The sequence below is a fragment of the Dendrobates tinctorius genome, unplaced genomic scaffold (assembly GCF_039654945.1).
Source record: "Dendrobates tinctorius isolate UK_male_01 unplaced genomic scaffold, ASM3965494v1 ptg000004l, whole genome shotgun sequence".
Lineage (NCBI taxonomy): Eukaryota > Metazoa > Chordata > Amphibia > Anura > Dendrobatidae > Dendrobates > Dendrobates tinctorius.
Window position 1 is genome coordinate 11,792,655 of NW_027361672.1, and position 27,829 is coordinate 11,820,483.

The window sequence follows — 27,829 nt, forward strand, 5'->3', positions numbered from 1 at the left end:
GCCCCAAGGGTAAACTAAGCGAGAGATGGGAAGTACAGCCTTACAGAGTGCTCGAGCGAGTGTATGCTGACTGCCCGGTCTACAAGGTGCAGATTGAGAGTGGGGCGTCCTCCCCTAGCGTACTTCACAGAAATATGCTGTGGCCATGCTGGTCTTAGGCCTGTTCTGCGCCATTGCCACCTGAAGGTGCTACTCCACTTCCTGAATCTGTCATGCCTGATTGTGAAATCTATGATGAGTGGTGGACCGTCCCTGACACCGTGGGGGCTCCTCAGCTATACAGAGACTGTAATATCATGATGTACCACTACCGCCACGTGAGGATGAGACCCGACAAGAGCTCACTCCGACTCCTGCAGCAAGTGTTCCCCTGGAAGATAGTTAAGCCTTGCCTGATAGCCAAGAGACTCCGGAGATCCCAGAGGTCTACTGCAGAGGTTCCACCAGTCCAATACATAGAACAGTGTACTCTGTTGTGAATTCACTTTCTGGCCTCCCTCTGGTTACTACTGAAGGTAGTGGAGCTGGTCAAATTGACAGAGGGGTTGCGAGTTCTCTTTCTGGGCTCCCTCTGGTGGTTCCTTGATGTAATGGAGCTGATCTGATTAACAGAGGCTTGCCACCTGATAATGAGGACGACGATTGGAGATCTGGAGTTTCAGACTGGGATTTAAGACAGCCGTCTCCCTCTATCCCTGCTGGTGATTTTCTTTCTGCCTCCTGTGGTCTTAGCTGAACATGCAGGGACTGAGCTGGAAACTAAGTGTTCATTTGCTATTCTGTTTACATTTGATCTGGTTTTGTCTATCTCAGTTTTGTGTGGGTCAGCCAGCTCTGGCTGGGGCTGTGCTGAATCTCCATCCGTATGTTACTGCTTGTGCCAGTTTGTTTTTTGTCCCTTATTAGATTGGCCTCTTTTTGCTCTGCTTTCAGAATATACCAGACTGCTGATATAGTGGGCTAAGTCGTATTTTTTGCATCAGACGTGTTGGACTTTTTTGCAGGGTTTTTTGCATGATTGCAGACAGTGTCTTTCCTTTCCTGTCCTGTCTAGTCAGTGTGGGCCCCATCATTTGTTCAGTCTATTTTCCTGCCTGCGTTTGTGTTTTCATCTTGTCTCACCGACAATATATGTTTGGGGGCTATCTATTCCTTTGGGGTTTGCTCCGGGGCAGTTTAGATTTCACCTTTCTTGCTTTAGACTTAGTTAGCTCTCCGGCTGTGCCGAGGCGTCTAGGATCATCATAGGCACGGTCCACGGCTACTGCTAGTTGTGTTGATAGGATCAGGGGTCTGCAATCCGCTTAGTTACCAACCTCTCTGGTTTTCTGTGGCTTAGCTTGGGCTTGCTACCCTCCTCGGTGATCCATTCATAAGAATTAGTACCTTATGTTTTTTCAAATAGTAATGTGTTATAAATAATATAAAGTGCTGAAGTACATAGATTGGATATTCAGAGTAAAGATATATAGTTAAAGTGCAAATGGCAATGCATCACTAAGCTACTACTTTTGTGACTCAAATAATAGGCTTAATGGAAGACAAGAGAACACAAAATATTGAGGCGTTTACAATGACTAAGAAAAATAATTACCACAGTTCCTTCTAACGCGTGTTTTGCCAATTGGCTTCTTCAGAAAGGGTCTTAAGAAGAAGGTCTTAAAAGACCCTTTCGGAAGAAGCCAATTGGTGAAATGCAGGTATTAGCTTAGTGATGCATTGTCATTTGCACTTTATCTATATATCTTTTTGCTCTGAATATCCTATCTATGCACTTCAGCACTGTATTATTTATAATATATTACTATTTGAAAAAAAACATAGGGTACTAAAATTATCGTGCACTGTGTATTACATACCTATTACAGTGGGGAAAAAAAGTATTTAGTCAGTCAGCAATAGTGCAAGTTCCACCACTTAAAAAGATGAGAGGCGTCTGTAATTTACATCATAGGTAGACCTCAACTATGGGAGACAAACTGAGAAAAAAAAATCCAGAAAATCACATTGTCTGTTTTGTTTTCATTTTATTTGCATATTATGGTGGAAAATAAGTATTTGGTCAGAAACAAAATTTCATCTCAATACTTTGTGATATATCCTTTGTTGGCAATGACAGAGGTCAAACGTTTTCTGTAAGTCTTCACAAGGTTGCCACACACTGTTGTTGGTATGTTGGCCCATTCCTCCATGCAGATCTCCTCTAGAGCAGTGATGTTTTTGGCTTTTCGCTTGGCAACACGGACTTTCAACTCCCTCCAAAGGTTTTCTATAGGGTTGAGATCTGGAGACTGGCTAGGCCACTCCAGGACCTTGAAATGCTTCTTACGAAGCCACTCCTTCGTTGCCATGGCGGTGTGCTTTGGATCATTGTCATGTTGAAAGACCCAGCCACGTTTCATCTTCAATGCCCTTGCTGATGGAAGGAGGTTTGCACTCAAAATCTCACGATACATGGCCCCATTCATTCTTTCATGTACCCGGATCAGTCGTCCTGGCCCCTTTGCAGAGAAACAGCCCCAAAGCATGATGTTTCCACCACCATGCTTTACAGTAGGTATGGTGTTTGATGGATGCAACTCAGTATTCTTTTTCCTCCAAACACGACAAGTTGTGTTTCTACCAAACAGTTCCAGTTTGGTTTCATCAGACCATAGGACATTCTCCCAAAACTCCTCTGGATCATCCAAATGCTCTCTAGCAAACTTCAGACGGGCCCGGACATGTACAGGCTTAAGCAGTGGGACACGTCTGGCACTGCAGGATCTGAGTCCATGGTGGCGTAGTGTGTTACTTATGGTAGGCCTTGTTACATTGGTCCCAGCTCTCTGCAGTTCATTCACTAGGTCCCCCCGCGTGGTTCTGGGATTTTTGCTCACCGTTCTTGTGATCATTCTGACCCCACGGGGTGGGATTTTGCGTGGAGCACCAGATCGAGGGAGATTATCAGTGGTCTTGTATGTCTTCCATTTTCTAATTATTGCTCCCACAGTTGATTTCTTCACTCCAAGCTGGTTGGCTATTGCAGATTCAGTCTTCCCAGCCTGGTGCAGGGCTACCATTTTGTTTCTGGTGTCCTTTGACAGCTCTTTGGTCTTCACCATAGTGGAGTTTGGAGTCAGACTGTTTGAGGGTGTGCACAGGTGTCTTTTTATACTGATAACAAATTTAAACAGGTGCCATTACTACAGGTAATGAGTGGAGGAAAGAGGAGACTCTTAAAGAAGAAGTTACAGGTCTGTGAGAGCCAGAAATCTTGATTGCTTGTTTCTGACCAAATACTTATTTTCCACCATAATATGCAAATAAAATGAAAACAAAACAGACAATGTGATTTTCTGGATTTTTTTTTCTCAGTTTGTCTCCCATAGTTGAGGTCTACCTATGATGTAAATTACAGACGCCTCTCATCTTTTTAAGTGGTGGAACTTGCACTATTGCTGACTGACTAAATACTTTTTTTCCCCACTGTACATATTAAATACTTTATGAATAAGGGTGGCTGTTGTAAGCACATTATATATAGGTAATTGTGCTTTGTCCTTGCTTTGTAATTCTTCGGCCACTAGGTGGAGTGATTATACCATACACCAAAAATGGTGCACTAATTATACTTCAAACTGATAAAAGCTTGTTACTTTGTCTTCTCATGGAATACGTAGTGGATTCATATTTTATCATGATTGTAATGTTTTATTTAAATGGGTCATACATATAACTATCACTTAATTCACTGTATAGACATATCTCCTTTTTCTACTTTTTTTTCTGTGTGTTTAAATTGGTGTATTTAACAAAGATTCATTTTTATTATAATTTTCTTTTTGGTAGTTTAATCTTTATTGGTGCTTTGGGTTGCCACTCTGTTAGATTCAAGGTACAAGAGTAAATTTAGCTAGATGCTCACCCCCCAGAAAGGGAAGCGTGCATACTGGAGTATCGAAACTCGCTTGTAGATAATCTTAAGAGCAGTTTTCCCTAAGACAGCAGTGAGGCACATAGTTTGTATTGCAGTTCTAGACTTCCAACCCTGGGAACGCCAAGGCGTCACAGGAAAGATATTAGCAGCAGCAGCAGCTGTGTAAGGCCAAGTCTGACATGTTGTGGACAACTTGCGAGGATGGTGCCGGAGTATCTCGAGCTCAATAACAATGCCATCAGGGGGAATTGGGACCCTTTTGCATTTTGATTTAAAAAAATGGAAAAGTGGTCTGCGCTCGCCTGTCACGCCTTGGAGGTTTTATCATGCCTGGCAGCCAGCGTTCGCTCAGAATGTGTGTTCAGCGCTGCTGGTTGTGTCCTGATGGATAAGCATATACAGCTGTCCTCTGAAAATGAAGACTGACTAACTTTCATCTAAATGAACAAGTCATGGATCTCCAAATATATAACAGTAGGCAGCAAGTGCTAGTAAAAAGATGATAACAAAAATAGGGTATGCAAGTTTTGGGAGATTACCGCCCCTCTCTTGTGAGACATGCACATAAAGAGCCATCTTGCACAGCGTGCCCACATTAGGCAGCGCCTTTCTGAATCCTGCTCATATAGATACTGTTCACATGATCAGGTTTTAAATACATTAGATAGGACTGCTCCGAGATGGGTATACCGTGACATTGGTGGGGTGGCTTAGTATACATTTTTTGCAAAAAACGTATCTCCTAAATACCCTGTTTTTGTTACCATCTTTTTACTACCACTTGCTGTCTACTGTTATATATATTTTTAACAACAGAGTATTTTTGCACGTTTGTCATGCTGTGTTTTTTCTTTGTGTTTCAGTCTTTTGGTGGTGTGAACACTGTCCTACCGACCTGTTCACTTTTGTGCATGTCTCATGTGTTTTTAATCAAATAACACTGGTCAACAGCATTTTTGGTGCCAAAGATATTTCATCGAATTTAGGGTATTTTTGGGGTGCTGATTCTGAATATGTCATCAGTTTTGCCAGATTGGCTCAAGTTTTTGAGATTTTTGGTATCTTATTTATAGCACTTGTTGGTAAATGCGACGCATCATCTCATTAATTTCTTTGGATTAGTACTTGAACTGAGCAGTTCTCAATATAGTTTTGTGTTAATTAGTGTTCTAAAAGTTTGTTCATAGCTTGATTTTTGCACTAACTTTATGTTGTTGTCTGTTTTCCAGTGAAAAGCATGAACTCATCAAGAAGAAGTTGTCTTAACGATCCAGACTCATTCTGTTACATTTGTGGTGAATACACACTGCCAAAACATAGAAGAAACATAACAGACTTCGTAAAAAAAGTGTATTTTGCCTATTTTGGGGTTATGCTTGGGGACCAAGACAAGTTTTGGGCACCACACATAGTGTGCAAAGCATGTATCGAATTATTACGAAAATGGAGCAAAGGACAAAGAAAAAGCTTCAAATTTGGTGTTCCAATGGTGTGGAGAGAGCCAAAAAATCATCATGATGACTGTTATTTATGGTAAACACAGGTACAGGCACATCTTCACAATGAGGGACAGGCCTTCTTGCAGATTCCATGTTACTCCCATTTTCGTTTCTTATGCTTATTGAATCCTTGCACTTGCACTGCACAGAAATAACAGTCATCATGATGATTTTTTGGCTCTCTCCACACCATTGGAACACCAAATTTGAAGCTTTTTCTTTGTCCTTTGCTCCATTTTCGTAATAATTCGATACATGCTTTGCACACTATGTGTGGTGCCCAAAACTTGTCTTGGTCCCCAAGCATAACCCCAAAATAGGCAAAATACACTTTTTTTACGAAGTGTGTTATGTTTCTTCTATGTTTTGGCAGTGTATATTCACCACAAATGTAACAGAATGAGTCTGGATCGTTAAGACAACTTCTTCATGATGAGTTCATGCTTTTCACTGGAAAACAGACAACAACATAAAGTTAGTGCAAAAATCAAGCTATGAACAAACTTTTAGAACACTAATTAACACAAAACTATATTGAGAACTGCTCAGTTCAAGTACTAATCCAAAGAAATTAATGAGATGATGCGTCGCATTTACCAACAAGTGCTATAAATAAGATACCAAAAATCTCAAAAACTTGAGCCAATCTGGCAAAACTGATGACATATTCAGAATCAGCACCCCAAAAATACCCCAAATTCATTAAAATATTTTGGACACCAGAAAAAAAATTTTTTTTCGTTGACCTGTGTAATATATATGCAGGAAGATTTGCAAAAGAGCACAGCATGCCAGCCTACTAAAATACACAGAAGGGGATAAAGGGATCCCCATAAAGGCAGAAGGACACCCTGGGTTAAAAACCAAGAAGTGTTCTTGAGAAATATATTCTGTATTTTGCAATGAAAAAGCACACATACTGTATAAAAAGTGCCTACTTTAATATCTGATCTAGATTCATTATGAAATTATTCAACATTGCCTTGCACCTGTTTTTTGTGTCTATTTTTGTTTCAACCAAATTAATTATTCTATAAGTGCCCCTTTTGAAGTCTAGTTAATATAGAGGGCCTGTGGTTTTAAATCTGGTACTTGTGTTGTCCCCATAATGCTTTCTGTTGCAGTTAAATCCTCCTGTGTGGTGCTGGTCCTGAGCTCACATTCTGGATTTAAAGTGCATCCTTGGCTTGTGATGATTCTCTACTCTGTGACCAGACTTAAATCTGCTTGCAGGGAACTCCAGGAAAGACTCTGCTCATCATACTCATCTGATAACTTTTTCTGTTGCACAATGTTGCACAACTCATAGGTCTTCCAAAGATCTACATACATAAATGGTATTGCCACATCTGAAACAACCTGATCTGTAAAACTAGCAAGTTATTTATTCTGTATGGCAAACACTGTAAAAAAAAACCTAAAAAACATACCAAAAATGTCACTTTTTTCATCACACTGACAAACAAAAAAATCAAACAAAAAATGATCAAAAAGACATGCTGTATACAAAAAAATGTTCATGTTAACCTATTAACCCTAGTGTAAGTGACAAATTTGCAGCTAATAAAAAAAAATCATTTTTACCACTAAGATGTTATATTTCCACGTTCAAATGTTATAAAATTCTGTGAGGCACCTTTGCATTCAAAATACTCAGTACACACCTAGATGCATTCCTTAAGCAGTGAAATTTCCAATAAAGGGATCACTTGTGGTTTTTTTTTGCTGTTTTGGCACTTCAGGGTCTTAGTTAATGAAGCCCACAATCTATTCAAATGGATTCTGCATTTTAAAGGCCAAGTAGTCCTCCTTCCTATCTGAAAAAACAACCACATATGGGGTACCACCATGTTCATTAAAAATTGTATAGGAAATTATGGGGTCCATTTTCTCCTATTACCCCATTTGTAAATTATACATTTATAAACAAAACTAAAACAGTATTTTAGAAGAAAAAATTAAAATTTTTGCTTTCACATCTAAATTTTACAAAGTTTTGTGAACCACATGTAGGTTAAAAATGCTCAGTACACCTCTAAATTAATTCCTTGTGGTGTCTAGTTTCCAAAATACTTGCTGGGGGTTTTGTCTGTTTTACCATGTCAGGGGCTCTGCAAATGCTACATGGCATTCTCAACCTATTCCAGACAAATTTAAGCTCCAAAAATCAAATAGAGTTCTTTTATTCAAGCCCTGCCACGTGCCCAAACAGCAGTTTTTGACCGCATATGGGGTAGCGTTACGTCCAGAAGAAATTATGTGACAAATTATGGTGTCTGTTTTTTCCTATTATCCATTCTGAAAACCACAAATTTTTGGCTAAAACAAAATTATATCAGAAAAAAATGTAATTTTCATTTTCACATACACATTTTAATGAGTTCTGTGAACCATATATGGGTTCAACCAGCGCAACACACCCCTAGATGAATTCCTTGATGGATCTAGTTTCCAAAATGGGATCAATTGTGGGGGTTTCTGATATTTTGGTACCTCAGTGGGTTTGCAAATGAGACATAGTATCTGCGATCTATTCCGGCCAAATTTACATTCCAAATACCAAACTTCACTTCATCCCTTCCAAGCCTTGCCATATGTCCAAACAGAACTTTTTGACTACATGTGGGATATCACCACGCTTATAAGAAAGTGGGTAGCAAACTGTGTGGTCCATGTTTTCATGTTATTTCTTCCAATAGTGAAAAATTTTGGGCTGAAGCAAAATTTTCATGAATAAAATGAACATTTTCAATACGATGAGATCAAAATGCCTACTAAGCCCCTTGATAAACTCTTTGAGAGGTGTAGTTTCCAAAATGGAGTCACTTGTTTGGGGTTTTTTGCTGTTTGGGTGCCTAAGGCACCATGAAAATGTGACATGGTGCTCACAATCTATTTGTTTTCTAAAATTCAAAGAGCAATAAGCTTCTCGTTTGAGCCCAGCCGTTTGTCCAAACAGAGGCTTCTGGCCACATGTAGGGTATCAGTGCAGTAGTCGAGCGATCACGTGTACCCACTATTAAAGAGAATGAATATTCACTGCTCCCCACGCCTAGTATGTTCATCTCTACTTTTTACTGCTTCCATTGGGTTTGTCATTGGGGTTTCTTATATTTCTAAATGGGAAGCCTCTGTAAGTTTGCAGTGATATAGGAGTGGACATTCATTGTATACCAAGATTGTAGTTATACAGAGATATAGGGGCACAGATATACCAGGTAGTTTTGCCAATTAAAAGTGATTGCATTCTCATCTCCCACCGTGTGAGAAGTAAAGACAGACATTTTTTATTTCTTTGGAGAGCAGAAAGGTATACAATAATGTAAATTTATGAAGCAACAAATTGGCTGAAAAGAACTATAACCTTACATATTTATTGGTGTTTTTAATAAAGTTTTTAATAAAGAGTCTTTAGTACATATGTCTGTGTTTATCTTTCAAAATATAAATATTTCCAATTTAAATCTACTTGTTCTATATCATATGTATTAAATACTGTACATTTTACAACAAAACTTATGATGCACATGGACATAAACACAGAGGTATATTTAGGATAGTTTTTCAGTATCCTAAAAGGTTGAAGTGCAGATAGTGCATGTTCAGAGAGAACTCTTCTGTTGCTATCTGCATTGGTTGTTTATCAAGGTACCAATATGTTACTTATGTCTAAGTGTGTAGTTGCACCATTAACAATGTATAAGTAATATAATGCAAGTAACGATTTGCTTCTTCATCACAATTGTTTGTTGATTTCTTATAATTAATTGATTCTAATTTATTTCTGTAAGAAAGTTTCCCAAAATGAATCTCTTATGCTGTAAATGTTTTATGACTTATAAGCCATTCTTCATCCCATGGTTCACATCACGTTGCAGCTTCGTGCATCAGTCCCATTTTGACGCTCTCTGATCAAAAATGCCTCCCAGTCTGGAGGTGACAAAGGCAATTTTATCTGAAAATGGTTCCAAAATCTATAATGCAAAAATCAAATATGGAATCATTACTTGGGCGCATTTTCAGAACAACATGGACTTAACACTCAAGAACTTATCTGCAATCATGTTACTTGACATGCTACAGCAGTTTAATGTTCAGTTACTGAATTTTAAAGGGGTATTTCCGTATTTTAGAATTTATGCCATTTATGGCATAGCCATAGGAACGCTATTTGTTTTAAAGCTGATAAGAAAATAAATACACCGCGCTATACTGGGAAATGAAAAAATAATATAACTGAGTACTCACTTGCTGGTGTGTGAAAAAATCACGTGGTGGTGGTGGATGTATAGCAGTATCCTGAGACTCTTCACCTTGTCATAGATGTATATTGCCTTGCATTTGGATGCCAAAACTGCTGAGTAGATAATATAGGGTTAAATGGGGGGTGAGCCCGTTAGTGTGTTTCAGAGGAAAAAAAAAATGAACTAATCTTGATTTACTCACTTAAGTAAATCAGAACCATATAAAATACATGCTGTAAATGTAGCCATTGCTAGGTATTAAGATTGGAATGTTGCAGCCTGTTTCTGATGTAAAAAAATATAATAGTTGAAAAATAAAATGAAACACCAAAAAAAAAAGAGGGGGATAAATAGATGTTTGGGATGATAACTGAATGCTGACCTTACTGCATGCCAATTTCAACAGGCGAGGTCAGAATGATTAATCCTGTGCAAAACAAATGATGGCACAGTTCCTGCAAAGTGAATGAGCGTTAGTGACAGCTTGTGCCCACTAGTGGAACGGGGTGCTTGATTCTGGTGCACTTACTTGCAGGGCCAGTGCTCAGTGAGGCAGGCTTGGGTGCTCAGCATGGGGGCTGGGGTTGCTGCTGCTAATCCGTATGGAAGTGGAGACCGCAGCTGCCTCGCGCGCTCCGGCCGAGAGCAATGCTGAGGGTACCCTGATGAAGAGAGTAGCGATCTCTCGAAACATGTCGGTATTGTGCTGCCTTTGAGCCACCGTCTTACCCCCAGTGTGACGTCACGCTAGCCCTGCCCCATCACACGCCGAGTCCCTCAGCGTTGCTCTTGGCCAAAGCGCGAGAGGAAGCGGCGGTCTCCACTTCCATACGGATTAGCAGCAGCAGCCCCAGCCCCCACGCTGAGCACCCAAGCCTGCCTCACTGAGCACTGGCCCTGCAAGTAAGTGCACCAGAATCAAGCACCCCGTTCCACTAGTGGGCACAAGCTGTCACTAACGCTCATTCACTTTGCAGGAACTGTGCCATCATTTGTTTTGCACAGGATTAATCATTCTGACCTCGCCTGTTGAAATTGGCATGCAGTAAGGTCAGCATTCAGTTATCATCCCAAACATCTATTTATCCCCCTCTTTTTTTTTTGGTGTTTCATTTTATTTTTCAACTATTATATTTTTTTACATCAGAAACAGGCTGCAACATTCCAATCTTAATACCTAGCAATGGCTACATTTACAGCATGTATTTTATATGGTTCTGATTTACTTAAGTGAGTAAATCAAGATTAGTTCATTTTTTTTCCTCTGAAACACACTAACGGGCTCACCCCCCATTTAACCCTATATTATCTACTCAGCAGTTTTGGCATCCAAATGCAAGGCAATATACATCTATGACAAGGTGAATAGTCTCAGGATACTGCTATACATCCACCACCACGTGATTTTTTCACACACCAGCAAGTGAGTACTCAGTTATATTATTTCTTCAGTTCCCAGTATAGCGCGGTGTATTTCTTTTCTTATCAGCTTTAGCTCTTTTAAACAGGCACCAGCACAGAGCCTGTTATTCACCAGCTGCATCTGGGAATAGTGGACCTTCCTTCTCTGTCCAAGTGGACTGGCGCCAGTGTGTTAATCTTAAACTAATTTATTGCTATTTGTTTTAACTTTTTGTAAAATGCAAGCCCAGATTGCTTCTCACCTGTCATGCATTTATGGAATTTCTTGAAGAAAGGATGGAAATGATTATGATTGGAAAACCAATACAATTGAATATATAATAGATGTTTGCAGTATGTTGGGCCAGTGAATTAAAACAAAAAAATAAAAAATAACAATCGCTTCCATTTTCCTATTTCGTATATTAAAAAATCCTAAAATTTAACTGTATTTAGTATAACTTGAGCCATAAAAGTTTGTACTTTTAAAAAGCACCATTACTTATTCCTCTCAGAGAAAGGTGTAAAAAAGTTGAAACAAATATTCAAGTATTGCTGTTTTCAGTCACTTTACATAAGAAAATTATAAAAAACGGCCAAAAAGTTGCAAGCACATAGATGCATTATGATAGAAAATAACTGTATAAATTTGGATAATGGAGATGATACTAATCTGTAGTATAAAGTTAACATATTATTTTTACAGCACAATGACCTCTTTTAGAAAAAATAAAAACAAAATCTGCAGAATAGCTGTTTTTTTTTCCATTTTACTCCACATAGTTTTCCAATGTATTTTACTGTAAATGAAATGTTGCCATTAAAAACTATAACTCATCCCACAAAATCTAAACATTCGCTGTTGGCAAAAAAAATAAAATGGAAGTGTCTCTTAGAAGATGGGGTTGGGATGAAAAAGAGAAAGCAAAAAAAAAAAACCTAACAAAAACTGCCCCTTTTTCAAGGGGTTAAATAGTAAATGGAAATGGCGATTTTTCACTACTGAATCAGAAAACTTACTGATGATGGTAGATGTCTGGGTCACGTTGGATACGGGTTTGAAATCCAATGTACAAATCGTCCCATAGAAGACCATTTTTTACTACGTGTCTCATCACTGTAGCTCGAGTTCGTATCTGTTGTAAATTAGAACAGTGTATGGTTAGCATCGGACACTTAAATGTACAATCAGACTGTTGGCATCAGACACTGATAGGCATAGTCAGACTGTTGGCATCAGACACTGACAGGCATAGTCAGACTGTTGGCATCTGACACTGATATGTATAGTCAGACTGTTGGTATCAGAAACTGAAATATATAAAATCATACAGGGAGCAGGGAAAGGGATTGGTGGTGCCTCAACGGAATCCGGATGAACAGATGTCAGGAACAAGTGGCTGGATACCAATAGCAAAGAAAGGAAAAATGGTTCCAGCACCAGGCGTCTCTTCATTAAAATCTTCAATATTGTATTTCCATGTCAAGAATAAAACATGTGGGGACGCAGCCCCTAAATACCTGACCCGTTTCGAACAAAGTTCTTAATCATAGGCATATGACCAATATGTAAAAACATCCTTGTATGCCTATTCCATGAAATAAAACCATGTACAGCTGTTACTTGACATGATTAATTTACATTCATTACAAATTCACATGTGAGACAGCCTACCAAGAAACATGACGCCTACATAGATTGTCACCTCCTTATCCACACAAAATAAGTTTGCAAAAGACACCTCTAATGTCTCAATACAGCAATATATAGCAAAAAGGAAAGAAAGGGGAGCTGCAAAAAAAAACAAAACACCACCTGCTATTAATAAAAATAGCTAATAACGCTACGATAATTCAGCCCTATACGGGATCTAGCTCCCAACTCTATTATCCAGTAAGCCTCACGACACCTCAAATTGCACTCCCAGTCCCCACCCCAGGCCAGCTTCCTAACTCTCTCTCCCTTTAACCATAAGTGAACTTACATCTCCATTATGATTCTCCCGAAAATGTTTGAAGAGTCCTGACAGTCCCCATCGATTGACAGTACTGTCAGGCTTGGCAGCCATAATATGCTCACCAATTCTTTTCTTAACCCTTACTGACCGCCGATACGCCTTTTAACGGCAGCAGTTAAAGGTACTTATTCCTCAGTGCTGCTTTTTAACGGCGCTGAGAAATAAGTCTATAGCGTCCCCAAGCGTTGGAATTTCTCAGGGGTCTCGGCTACCGAGAGAAACTGAGACCCTAGAGAACATGATTCGGGTTGGTTTTTATCGACCCCAGTGTTCCGATCACTGTTATTAATGGAATAACGGTGACCACAAAAAAAGTCTGATTTCCCATTTAATTTCTCCTCTGATGTGATCGCATATCAAAAGAGAGAGAAATGGAGTCCCTTGAGCCCCCCGATACTTACGGTATACCTCCTCAATCCCCCATGTTGTTCCACAGCCGCCGATGTCTTCTTCTGGGAAGAAAATGGCGGGCACATGAGCAGTGCGCCCGCCGAGATCTGCTGGACGGCACCCGGCAATGATATGAAATTTTTCCTATTGGTTCATTTTCACCACTGTGATAAACCCTATTACAGTGATCAAAATAAAAAATAGTAAATCAAACCCCCCTTTATCACCCCCTTTGTTAGGCAAAAATAATAAAATTAAAACAAATATTTATTTCAATTTTTCCATTAGGGTTAGAGGTTGGGCTAGGGTTAGGGTTGGGCTAGAGTTAGGGTTGTGGTTATGGTTGGGATTAGGTTTAGGGGCGTGTTAGGGTTAGGTATGTGGTTAGGGTTGGGATTAGGGGTGTGTTGGGATTAGGGCTGAAGTTAGATTTGACGTGTTTACTCTGTTTAGTTACAACAGGGGGTCTCCAAACACAACATGGCGCTACCATTGATTGCAGCCAATTTTAAGTTCAAAAAGTCAAACGTTGCTCCCTCCCTTCTGAGCCCTGCAATGCGCCAAAGCAGTGGCTTTCCCCCACATACAAGGTATTGGCGTACTCAGGAGAAATTGCACAAGAATTTTTGTGGTCCAGTTTCTCCTGATACCCTTGTGAAAATAAAAATGTTTGGTTCCAAAGTAATTTTTTTTGTGAAAAAAGTAACATGTTCATTTTTTCCTTCCACATTGCTTTAGTTCTCGTGAAGAACCTGAAGGGTTAATAAACTTCTTATGTAGAATGGTGTCACTTTTGGGTGTTTTCTGTTATATTGACCCCTAAACTCACTTCAAATGTGAGGTGGTCCCTAAAATGGTTTTGTGAATTTTGTTGGAAAAATTGGAAAAATGAGAAATCGCTGGTCAACTTTTAACCCTTATAACGTCCTAGCAAAAAAAAAAATATGTTTCCAAAATTGTGCTGATGTAAAACTGACTTGTGGGAAATGTTATTTATTAACTGAGCTCAAGCTGTTTGCCAAGGAAGAATGGGCAAGAATTTCAGTCTCTCGATACAGAAAACTGATAGAGACTTACCCCAAGTGACTTGCAGCTGTAATGGCAGCAAAAGGTGATGCTACAAAGTATTAATTTAAAAGGACTGAATAATATTGCACGCCCCACTTTTCAGTTTTTGAATTTCCACAAAAATTTAAAATAACCAATAAATTTTGCTATACTTCTCAATTGTGTTCCACTTGTTGTTGATTAGTCACCAAAAATTTACATTTGGTATCTTTATGTTTGAAGCATGATATGTGGGAAAAGGATGAAAAGTTCCAGGGAGCTGAATACTTTCGTAAGGCACTGTATAGTGAGTCTGTTGGCATTGGTCAGTGATATGTAGTCAGACTGTTGGCACTGGACACTGATATGCATAGTGAAACTGTTGGCAGACAAGATCATATTTTAAGGCAGGGACCTGCTTTGATTGTTTTTCTGACACCAAGAATAACACAATCTGTAGCACTATTCATCAAGTAAAAAATACTAGAACCATGAAAGGCCACATGAAAATCATTGGGGGTCTAGTAATATCATTTTGCATTGATTGAATATGGAATTATTACAACTACATAGCTAATAATACTATATAACTGAAAAAAATTGCCATTATGCAAAAAAGTCTTTATTAACTAAATCAAGACTGTATCATTACCTCCCTTCATGACAGGCACATTTTCAGTTTTTTTTTTGCATATGTGGTTATAAGAGCTTTAAAGTGTTTGCCTTGTATGATTATTTAAATATATTTTGCCTTTTTTGCAAGATACATAGGGCATAATTCTTATGTCTTTTTATATTTTTGTTTTAGCAATATTAGGGGAAATTGTAAAGAAAACTCAGAGTGCCATTAAACTACATTTTCAATTGCATTCCTCTTACTAGTACTAATACTGTTATATGTAGGATTATACATTTTTTTTAATTTCAAAATGGTTTTATTGAAATTTAGAAAACAGTATATTTAGAAACATATTCCCTCGCAAGGGAATTTTTAACTTATTATGACAAACATATAACCCATAGAGGGAAAGACAAGACAATTACAACAACAGGATAAAACAGTAGGGAAAAGGAACATTAAATCCACAGTGTACATTATAGTAACTTTACTATTTTTTCGATAGCCTATTTTAATGGTTGTTTCAGTCCGACCTCAACTGTACCATGAGCCAAGGACAAACATATAATGATTATATACTTTAGTTCTAAGTCTAGATCCAACTCTCCACCTCCACAGTCAGGAGATATTACAGTGATATGCGCAAGATCTGGTCCATTTGTATATTTGATTCCAAATCCATCCATGGCCCCCAAATCTTGAAGAACTGATCCCACATGTCATTTCTAGTAGCTAGGACCGTAAATAAATATGTCGGATTATACTTTTTTTAAATTCATTTTTCTTCACCAGAGGCAGGCCTAGAAACTGACATTGTTTAACCCTTAAAGATAAGCTGAAAGATGACAATAAGAGCACATAGGGCATTATCCAGATACAAAGAGCATTATTACTGTGCTTTGTGCTCTTCTGGTTGAGTTGTGAGAAGCACAATTCTTCTAAGGGTTTTATCCATAAGTCTGGCTGCTGCTCCACTTGGTGAAGGGATTCCAATGAAAATTAATGGAAAGGCATGGATAGTGGATAATGCTGCGCTGCCAGCGAAGAAAATCCAGGAATCCTGATGATGAAAAGTCATGCAGTCTTATTCTCTATTCTCAATGCATTTCGAAGTCGTATTAACTTTTTTCTTGAGGAGAACCACAATGATATTCATTATGGTTCTCCTGAGGAAGAAGTAGGTACGACTTTGAAATATGTCATCATGATTTCTGGATTTTCTTTACTGGTAGGACAGCATTATCTGCTATCCATCGCTTTCCATGATTGCTTTACCTTCGGTGTTATTCTTTTACTTATTCATTGCACACATTACGTCCCACAAGGGCATGAGAGATATTTAAGGGGCATTTCAAAATTAAATTATATTTATTCTTGCTGATTTCCCTTGTAACTGCAGATGGCATATTATCCCCAGTTACAGGGCTGCACAGTGGCTCAGTGGTTAGCATTGCAGAGCTGGAGTCCTGGGTTCAAATCCCACCAAGGACAACATCTGCAAGGAGCTTGTATGTTCTCCCCGTGACTGTGTCGATTTCCTCTGGGTATTCCGGCTTCCTCCCACACTCCAAAGATACACTGAGAGGGAATTTGGATTGTGAGCCCCAAAGGGGACAGTGCTGATAATGTCTAGAAAGTGCTGTGGAATATTTAGGGGATATTTTACACTTACACTGATAAGCAAAAGGGTAACAATGTTTCAGACTTTCCGGCTCCATATCTCACCATCTACTATTGCTTTGAACGTGAGACTACAATAATTTTATAGACAATCAATTTGGCTATCTCATACATAAATATGACTTGCAACTATTTGGCATATGAATAATTATGCAAATTTGTGTCATGGCGCTGCATTGTTACGGTTTTGCTCCAGATGGTGGAAAACTCTTGTTCTTCCTGTATACTGTAAGGTGTTATAAGGTTAATTCTCAAGTGAAAGGTCACTGGTTTGAATCGGGGAGCAGTCATGAAAAAGATTTCTTAAGAAAAGAGAAAATTGCCATACTGCATGATGTAAGTGCCATGACAGTTGTAAGAATACGAAATGCAGTCTGTCCATCTATTAACCCCTTTACCCCCAAGGGTGGTTTGCAGGTTCATGACCGGGCCAATTTTTACAATTCTGACCACTGTCCCTTTATGAGGTAATAACTCTGAAACGGTTCCATGGATCCCACTGATTTTGACATTGTTTTCTCGTGACATATTCTACTTCATGTTAGTGGTAAAATTTCATTCACATAACTTGCATTTATTTGTGATAAAAATGGAAAATTGGCAAAAAGTTTGAAAATTTTGCAATTTTCCAACTTTGAATTTTTATGCCCTTAACTCACAGAGATATGGCACAAAAAAATTAATAAGTAACATTTCCCACATGTCTACTTTACATCAGCACAATTTTGGAACCAAAATTTATTTTGTTAGGAAGTTATAAGGGTTAAAAGTTGACCAGCGATTTCTCATTTTTGCAACTCCATTTTATTTTTACGGACCACATAACATTCAAAGTCACTTTGAGGGTTCTATATGATAGAAAATACCCAAAAGTGACACCATTCTAAAAACTGTACCCTCAAGGTGCTCAAAACCACATTCAAGAAGTTTATTAACCCTTCAGGTGCTTCACAGGAATTTTTTGAATGTTTAAAAAAAAATGAACATTTAACTTTTTTTCACAAAAACATTAATTCAGGTCCAATTTTTTTTATTTTACCAAGGGTAACAGGAGAAATTGGACTGCAAAAGTTATTGTGCAATTTGTCCTGAGTATGCTGATACCTGATATGTGGGGGGGACCACTGTTTCTGTGCATGGCAGAGCTCAGAAGGGAAGGAGCGCCGTTTGACTTTTTCAATGCAAAATTGGCCAGAATTCAGATCGGACGCCATGTCACATTTGGAGAGCCCCTGATGTGCCTAAACAGTGGAAACCCTTCACAATTGACCCCATTTTGAAAACTAGACCCCCCAAGGAACTTATCTAGATGTGTGGTGAGAAGTTTGAACCTCCCAGGGCTTCACAGATGTTTATAACGTACAGCCATAAAATTAAAAAAAAATCACATTTTTTCCACAAAAAATGATCTTTTCACCCCTCAATTTTTATTTTCCCAAGGGTAACAGGACCCTAAAAGTTATTGTGCAATTTGTCCTGAGTACGCTGATACCCCACGTGGGGGTAAACCACTATTTTGGCGCATGGCAGAGCTCGGAAGGGAAGCAGCGCCATTTGACTTTTTTGGCTGGAATTGGGATTGGATGCCATGCCGCGTTTGGAAAGCCCCTGATGTGCCTAAACAGTGGAAACCCCCCACAAATGACACCATTTTGGAAACTAGAGCCCCCAAGGAACTTATCTTGATGTGTGGTGAGAACTTTGAACCCCCAAGGGCTTCACAGAAGTTTATAACGCCCAGGCGTGAAAATAAAAAAATCATATTTTTTTCCACAGAAATGATATTTTTGCCCCCAATTTTTTATTTTCCTTAGAGTAACAGGAGAAATTGGACCCTAAAAGTTGTTTTGAAATTTGTCCTGAGTACGCTGATACCCCATATGTGGGGGTAAAACACTGTTTGGGCGCATGGCAGAGCTTGGAAGGGAAGGAGCACCATTTGACTTTTTCAACACAGAATTGGCTGGAATTGAGATCAGACACCATGTTGCGTTTGGAGAGCACCTGATGTGCCCAAACAGTGGAAACCCCCCAATTCTAACTCCAACCCTAACCCCAACACACCCCTAACCCTAATCTCAGCCCTAACCCTAGCCCTAACCCTAGCCCTAACCCTAATGGGAAAATGGAAATAAATACTTTTTTTTAATTTTATTATTTTTCCCTAACTAAGGAGGTGATAAGGGGGGGGTTTGATTTACTATTTGAGGCTGGTTTTTATGCTTGGCAGCTGTCATACGCTAAAAGACGCTTTTTATTGTAAAAATAGTTTTTGCATCACCACATTTTGAGAGCTATAATTTTTACATATTTTGACCCACCGAGTCACGTGAAGTCTTATTTTTTGCGGGACGAGTTGACATTTTTATTGGTACCATTTTCATGCACGTGACATTTTTTGATAGCTTTTTATTCCGATTTTTGGGACGCAGAATGAACAAAAACCAGCATTTCAAGAATTTCTTTTGGGTGGTGCGTTTACACCATTCCGCGTGCGGTAAAATTGATAAGGCGGTTTTATTCTTCGGGTCAGTATGATTACAGCGATACCTCATTTATGTCTTTTTTTTGTTTTGGCGCTTTTATGCAATGAAAACAATTTTATATAAAAAATAATTTTTTTTTGCATCGCTTTATTCTGCGACCTATAACTTTATTTTTTTGCTGATGATGCTGTGTGGCAGCTCGTTTTTTGCGGGACAAGATGACGTTTTCAGCGGTACCATGGTTATTTATATCCGTCTTTTTGATCGCGCATTATTGTACTTTTTGTTCGGCGGTATGATAATAAAGCATTATTTTTTGCTTTGTTTTTTATTTTTTAAGGGGTTTGCTAAAGGGGTTAACTATTGGGACAGTTTTATACGGTGGGTCGTTACGGACGCGGCGATACTAAATATGTGTACTTTTATTTTTTTGTTATTTCCAAAAAGTGAATTTATTAGGGAATATTTTTTTTTTTTATTTATTTAGCAATTTTTTTATAAATTATTTTTACACTTTTTTTTAACTTTATTACAGTCTCCCAGGGGGGACATCACTGTCATGTGTGAGATCGCTGATTTGACACATCACAGATCGCTTTGACAGATCAGCGATCTGAGACAGGCACTGCAGAAGGCTTCCTCATGCCTGCGCTTTGCTTCCCTAAACCCCCGATACACTGCGATCGTGTTTGATCGCTTTGTGCCAAGGGTTAACGTGCCGGGGGCAGTACGTGACTGCCCCTGACACATAGTGCCGGGTGTCAGCTGTGATAATCAGCTGACACCCGGCCACGATCAGCGGCGCTCACCCTGTGAGTGTCACTGATCGCTATGACGTACTATCCCGTCCATGGGCATAGGGGCCCGGGTCCCATGGATGGGATAGTACGTCAGATGTCAGAAAGGGGTTAAAAAGCCAAGATGCCCAGGCAAAATATCGGAGTCAACAAGTTGGCTCATCACAAGGTCTATCAGTTCTGGCGCGATAAACAAGGCAGTGGAGGTGTCTCGTATGCTTTGTAATAGTGAGATCACTGAGATCACAGATGTCCATGCAAGCACCATGGGATGCAAGTTACACAAGTTTGGAATGGTGGTCCAAAAAAAGATAAAGAAGCCTCGACTTCAATATCGTCGTAAGAAAAGTCGGCTCGAATTTGCAAAAAAGTATAAAAAGTGGGGAGTAGAAGATTGGATAAAGGCGGATTTGTAGCGATGAGTAGAGTTGAGCGAAACAGATTGGCCAGATTCATAAGTCGCCGACTTATGGCAAAGTCAGGTTTCGCTGACCGAAACCCGACCACAGCATGAAGTCAGCCATGTGGTCGGCAAAATGAGCGGCAAAGTCAGATTTCCCAGAATGCTTGCACGTGACTTTTTCAGCCACTGAGCAAGGACGTACACTGTGGGCAACGAGATGACGTGTGCAGGAGAGAGAGATTGATTTTGCGCACTTTAAAAAAGCGGTCCGGCATGTAGGTGTGTTTACTGTCCTCCACTCCCTGCCAAGTTTGCTTCCCCATTGACTTGCATTGGGATTCGTGTTTCAGTCGGACCTTTGACTTTTCCCGATAGTCAGCCGATTTCGTTCGACTCGACTTTTGAGAAAGTCTGGTTTCATGAAACCCGACTCGACCCTAAAAAAGGCAAGGTCGCTCATCTCTAGCGATGAGACGAAATTCAAAATACTAGGCTCTGATGGATGAAAATGGAAGGAACTGTCAAGTTCAGTGAAGGAAGTTTGATGATATGGGTTTGTTTCACAGCCAAAGACGTTGGATACTTGGCCATGATAGAAGGTGGTCACAATGCTGAACTATTTGTTAGTATCCTACAAGATGAGTTACTTTGTATACTTGAGTAATACGTGTATGAAAAGGACAACATAGTGTTCCAGCAGGACAACGACCCGAAGTATACGTCAAGATTGGTAAAGAGTGGTTCATTGACAACGAAGTATAGGTGCTGGATTGGCCACCACAGTTCTCAGACCTCAGTCCAATTGAACTCTACTCTTGTAGGTACAGTTGAAGAAAAACATGTATACAAACCCAAATGAGTCAACCAGTATGCACCATCTTGGGGAACGTGTAGAAGAGACCTGGGATCACATTTTGGTCGACACATGCTTGAATCTAATTGAGAGCATGCCCAGAAGAATTCAGGTATTGAAAGCCAATGGTGGATTTACAAATAAGTAACAAAATAGTACAAATTAAAATTTTTCATTTTTAGGACCAAAATAGTAACAATGCAGTGACATGACAAGAATCTGCATAACTAATCATATGCTAAATAGTTGGAAGTCAGATTTATGTATGAGATAGCCAAGAGATGATTGTCTATAAAATGATGGTAAGTCTCATGTTCAAAGCAGTAATGGATGGTGAGATATGGAGCCTGAAAGTCAAAAGTTCAAAACATTGTTATCCTTTTGCTCGTCAGAGTATTAACATGTGTATACAATGGACAGAAAAATAGCAAAAGTTAGAAATTATGCTTGGCTTCATCATAGGAAGTTAAGCAATCTTTTGCAAATACTCTATCTCCATGCAGCTGCTCATGAAGAAGAGACAGTTTGGAGTCATATGTGAACCTCTTGGTTGATTTTGTTTAGGGAAGCAAGGCCAGCCAACCACTGTCTCTGTAGTTGTTTTTGCATGGGGAAAGATAACTTTGGAGGCTGTCATAAATAGAGTTGAGCGATACCGTCCGATACTTCAAAGTATCGGATCGGAATGGATCGGCCGATCTTAAAAAAAAGTATCGGTATCGCCGATTCCGATACCGGAAGTCCCATTCAAGTCTATGGGACTTCCGGTATCGGAATAAGAAAAATCCTGTTTTTCCCTTGTACAGCCTCTCTGGGGTCTGTACGGGCCTTTCGGGGGGCTGTGCCGGCCTGCCAGGGGGTCTGTGCAGGCTCCGGTGGTCTGTGCCGGCCTGCCGGGGGGCTGTGCCGGCCTGCCAGGGGGGCTGTGCAGGCTCCGGTGGGCTGTGCCGGCCTGCCGGGGGGCTGTGCCGGCCTGCCGGGGGGCTGTGCAGGCTCCGGGGGGCTGTGCCGGCCTGCCGGGGGGCTGTGCAGGCTTCGGGGGTCTGTGCAGGCATCGTCCGATGGGACTACAAGTCCCATCGGGCGATGCCTGCTACCATGACAGTGATTGACACATTAGCCAATGATGGGACAGTAGTAGTCCCATCATCCGGCTAATGTGTTGAATGTAAAAAAAAAATAAAAAAAAATTACATGCTACATACATACAACATGCATACTACATACATGCTACATTCATACTACATACTACATACATGCTACATTCATACTACATGCAACATACATACTACATACATACTACATGCAACATACATACTACATATATACTACATGCATGCAACATGCATACTACATATATACTACATGCTACATACATACTACATATATACTACATGCATGCTACATACATACTACATACATACTACATGCATGCTACATACATACTACATATATGCTACATACATACTACATGCTACATACATACTACATATATACTACATGCATGCTACATACATACTACATGCTACATACATACTACATATATACTACATACATACCACATACATACTACATACATACTACATACATACTACATGCTACATACATACTACATATATACTACATGCATGCTACATGCTACATACATACTACATATATACTACATACATACTACATGCATGCTACATACATACTACATGCTACATACATACTACATATATACTACATGCATGCTACATACATACTACATGCTACAGACATACTACATATATACTACATACATACTACATACATACTACATGCATGCTACATACATACTACATGCTACATACATACTACATATATACTACATGCATGCTACATACATACTACATGCTACATACATACTACATATATACTACATGCATGCTACATACATACTGCATGCTACATGCATGCTACATACATACTACATACATACTACATGCTACATACATACCACATATATACTACATACATACTACATACAATACATTCATACAATACATACATAGACATACAGTACATATAACATAGAGTAACATACTTACCAATACTTGTCACATTGTTCCCCGAAGCCATTGTCTTTTACGGAATAAATATTAACATAACAAACCACAAAAATACTCACCCACGATCCGAAGCAGTCCACGAGTGTGTCCCACGACGATCTTGGGTAGAGAACTGCAGCATCAGCTGTTGCTGCCGTTCTCTACGGGCTGCAGGAATCCAATGACGGAAGGTAGGTATCCTTCCGCACTGTATTCCTCCGCCACTTAAAAAAAAAAAAGTCCCTAGTCTCACTTTATGCCATTGCTGTGTGGGAAATTCCCACGCAGCAATGGCATAAAGTGAGACTAGGGACTTTTTTTTTTTTAAGTGGCGGAGGAATACAGTGCGGAAGGATACCTACCTTCCGTCATTGGATTCCTGCAGCCCGTAGAGAACGGCAGCAACAGCTGATGCTGCAGTTCTCTACCCAAGATCGTCGTGGGACACACTCGTGGACTGCTTCGGATCGTGGGTGAGTATTTTTGTGGTTTGTTATGTTAATATTTATTCTGTAAAAGACAATGGCTTCGGGGAACAATGTGACAAGTATTGGTAAGTATGTTACTCTATGTTATATGTACTGTATGTCTATGTATGTATTGTATGAATGTATTGTATGTAGTATGTATGTAGTATATATGTGGTATGTATGTAGCATGTAGTATGTATGTAGCATGCATGTAGCATGCAGTATGTATGTAGCATGCATGTAGTATATATGTAGTATGTATGTAGCATGTAGTATGTATGTAGCATGCATGTAGTATATATGTAGTATGTATGTAGCATGTAGTATGTATGTAGTATGTATGTAGTATATATGTAGTATGTATGTAGCATGTAGTATGTATGTAGCATGCATGTAGTATATATGTAGTATGTATGTAGCATGCATGTAGTATGTATGTAGCATGCATGTAGTATGTATGTAGCATGTATGTAGTATATATGTAGTATGTATGTAGCATGTAGTATGTATGTAGCATGCATGTAGTATGTATGTAGCATGTATGTAGTATATATGTAGTATGTATGTAGCATGTAGTATGTATGTAGTATGTATGTAGTATATATGTAGTATGTATGTAGCATGTAGTATGTATGTAGCATGCATGTAGTATATATGTAGTATGTATGTAGCATGTAGTATGTATGTAGCATGCATGTAGTATGTATGTAGTATGTAGTATATATGTAGTATGTATGTAGCATGTAGTATGTATGTAGCATGCATGTAGTATATATGTAGTATGTATGTAGTATGTATGTAGTATGTATGTAGCATGTAGTATGTATGTAGTATGTATGTGTTATGTATGTAGTATGTATGTGGTATATATGTGGTATGTATGTAGTATGTATGTAGTATGTATGTAGTATGTATGTAGCATGTAGTATGTATGTAGCATGCATGTAGTATGTATGTAGTATTTTTTTTTTTTTAACATTTAACACATTAGCCGGATGATGGGACTACTACTGTCCCATCATTGGCTAATGTGTCAATCACTGTCATGGTAGCAGGCATCGCCAGATGGGACTTGTAGTCCCATCGGACGATGCTTGCACAGACCCCCGGACATCAGCACAGCCCCCCGGCAGGCCGGCACAGCCCCCCGGCAGGCCGGTACAGACCCCCACAGGGTGCACAGACCACCGGCAGGCCGGCACAGCCCCCCGGCAGGCCGGTACAGACCCCCACAGGGTGCACAGACCACCGGCAGGCCGGCACAGCCCCCCGGCAGGCCGGTACAGACCCCCACAGGGTGCACAGACCACCGGCAGGCCGGCACAGCCCCCCGGCAGGCCGGTACAGACCCCGGGCAGTCCACACAGCCCCCCGGCAGGCCGGCACAGCCCCCCGGCAGGCCGGCACAGCCCCCCGGAAGGCCCGAAATGACGGCGCATCATGATGCGCACACACCGCGCATCATGATGACGTCAGGCTGTCAATCAACTTTGAACTTCCGATTCCGATGCCGACTTCCGATATTGAAAAAATATCGGAAGTCGGTATCGGAATTCCGATACAGCAAGTATCGGCCGATACCCGATACTTGCAGTATCGGAATGCTCAACACTAGTCATAATATATTGCCAACCATATAATTCATATAATTCATAATAGTGACACTAAATTTTTGGGTTATAGTGGGGGGGGACCAATATGGAATGATATCCATATGGCTTAAATGTCAGTAATATCCATGTGACCTAAATGGTATCTAGACAGGCGTTTGTCTTTATGACACAACTCTTTTAAGTGCTGCCGGTTGAGATGCACATAGAATAGTAAATAATAAATTAAAACCTCACCTCTTCATATGCATGGTTACGACTTGGTCTTTCAGTGGGGAAAGATAAATTAGAGAAATCTACCAAGTAAGTGAATCCTCCAGACAGATCATTAAAATCATCATCAGTTTCAATCATCTTAATAAAAAGGAAAATGGAGAGAAATGAAAAAATATTTAGGCAACCCTAAATGTCAACTTTGTAATGAATCATCCTAAAGTAAGCAGATTGTACTGCTGAATTTCTCTTTATTCCAGTCATGCTCAGAAACACTACTTACGTGCAGATATACAGTTAGTCTAGAAGTAGGTATCGTTGAATTTCTGCCTGACTTATTTAAGCAGTGTCTTCAGGGAGAAAATTTATATCCACCCTGTAGCCACTCACTTTAAGTTATCGAATGGAGCAAGGAGTGGTTACAGTCACCACTTTCTACCCAGTGAGAGCGATGTAATCACTCCCTGACACTTTAATTGAAAGCCTGCAGTAGTGGGCGCCAATAGGTTACCTTGACAACAGGTAGCATTACAAAAGCACGCAGTCCTGCCTTATGACTGGCTCCTTTCATTAGTTAAGCCTACCCATTTTCTGCCTATGCATTGACTGTTATGCTACTACACTATGGGACAGGAAACAATAACCAAAGTCAGACATATTAGTGTTATAGTTCTGAGCTGAGTGTTCTGGTCATCAAGTCACTAATGTACAAGCAATCAAAGATACTGCCTTCCTCTTTCCATCCTTATGCAACTCTTCTCTCTGCACATTTTTCTATACCATACTTTATTCTACCATTTACCGTCACCTATCACTTGAATTTCTTCTGCTCTCTGTGTGTACTCAAAAATTCTGGGAAGGCATGAATACACTCAAGTCTCCATCTCACAAAGTGTTTATAGATTTTAATGGTGGTCACAGGCCATGTGAAAAAAGCCTATAAAATACGGTAAGGTATTTCACTTATCCTTTATGATGAATAAGTAGTTGTAAAACATAAGCTTCTGGTTAATCATTTACACAATGAACTCATTCAACAGTTTTAATGAATTTTTATGAAAGCATAAAAGTCATTCAGTATTTTACATACTTACCCTCACTACAAGATTATAGTCTTTAAATCCGGCCCAGGTGAAATATTCTATAACCCAGGAGGGGTGGCTGAAGATCTCGTCTTTAAATGAAACAGATATGGCATCTAGGTATGTGTCAAAGTCCCAAGAATCCTTAAGGATTTTAGTCCCTGAAGGCGGCTGAGCAATTCCGTCTCTATAAAAGGAAAAATGACTTGAAGTTTCTATTGATCAAATATGTCCAGGGTTACTATGTGATTCAAGTGTGCTCCCAACAATAACAACACCTATGGCTATTCTTTAGTGGGGTTGTCTCACAAACAAAGCACATTTTATTCACTAGAGCTCGGAATAAAAATAATCTCCACAATTGGATGTGGTAAAAAAATGTTCCTGTGCTGAGATAATCTTCTAATTGTGCCTCTGCTGTGTACTGTGTAAAGGCCATGTCTGACCGTACAGGAACATGGTCAGATCATACCACAGCTCCTGGGCAAAGGGGGAAGCAAAACTGTATACAGAGAATACATTAGGGATTCACAGCTGATTCTATCTGTGAGGTAAAACTGTCACAGTTCCACCCCTCAGTATGTCTGGGATGCCGTTACTGACAGTTAAGCCGTCTAATCTGGTACAGGGACGTGCTGAAGCTGTGAGTGCTTTGATTGACAGCTTAGTCGTACAGTCTGGTGATGGGGTGTGCTGTTTGCTGGACTGTCAGTGTGTTGATTGACTGCTCGACTGTCCAATCTGAGATTGGGAGGTGCTTGCTATAAGTGTGTCAAGAGTGGGAGAATAGGGTTGCATTGACAATCCAACACAATGGGCAGCACTTTGAACACATTTTATAAGTGGTCACAAACTTGCAGATAACTCAAGAAAGAGTAAGGTTATGTTAAAACCAAGCACATCATTGTTTTTCTTGTGAAATTCTCAATTAGTCCTCTTCCCATTGAAAAAAATAAAGTTGGATCCAAAATGGCCAACTTCAAAAGGGCCACCATGGTCACCACTAGAGTTGAGCGAAACGGGTCGAAA

The 27,829-nt window shown here is 39.7% G+C and overlaps 1 protein-coding gene across 6 annotated transcripts in view; it reads right to left on the minus strand.

The window, feature by feature from the left end:
• Positions 1-8,766: 8,766 nt before the first annotated feature.
• Positions 8,767-27,829, minus strand: part of LOC141082037 (cytidine monophosphate-N-acetylneuraminic acid hydroxylase-like) — a 296,760-nt gene continuing 277,697 nt past the window's right edge. For all 6 annotated transcript variants that reach the window (XM_073566144.1, XM_073566146.1, XM_073566143.1 and 3 more), the window contains 4 exons: positions 26,813-26,987; positions 25,743-25,859; positions 12,084-12,199; positions 8,767-9,392 (listed from right to left, as the gene is read on the minus strand). In XM_073566144.1, the coding sequence (XP_073422245.1) occupies positions 9,281-9,392; positions 12,084-12,199; positions 25,743-25,859; positions 26,813-26,987 (520 nt within the window). In that variant the 3' untranslated portion in view covers positions 8,767-9,280. The remainder of the gene's footprint in view (positions 9,393-12,083; positions 12,200-25,742; positions 25,860-26,812; positions 26,988-27,829) is intronic.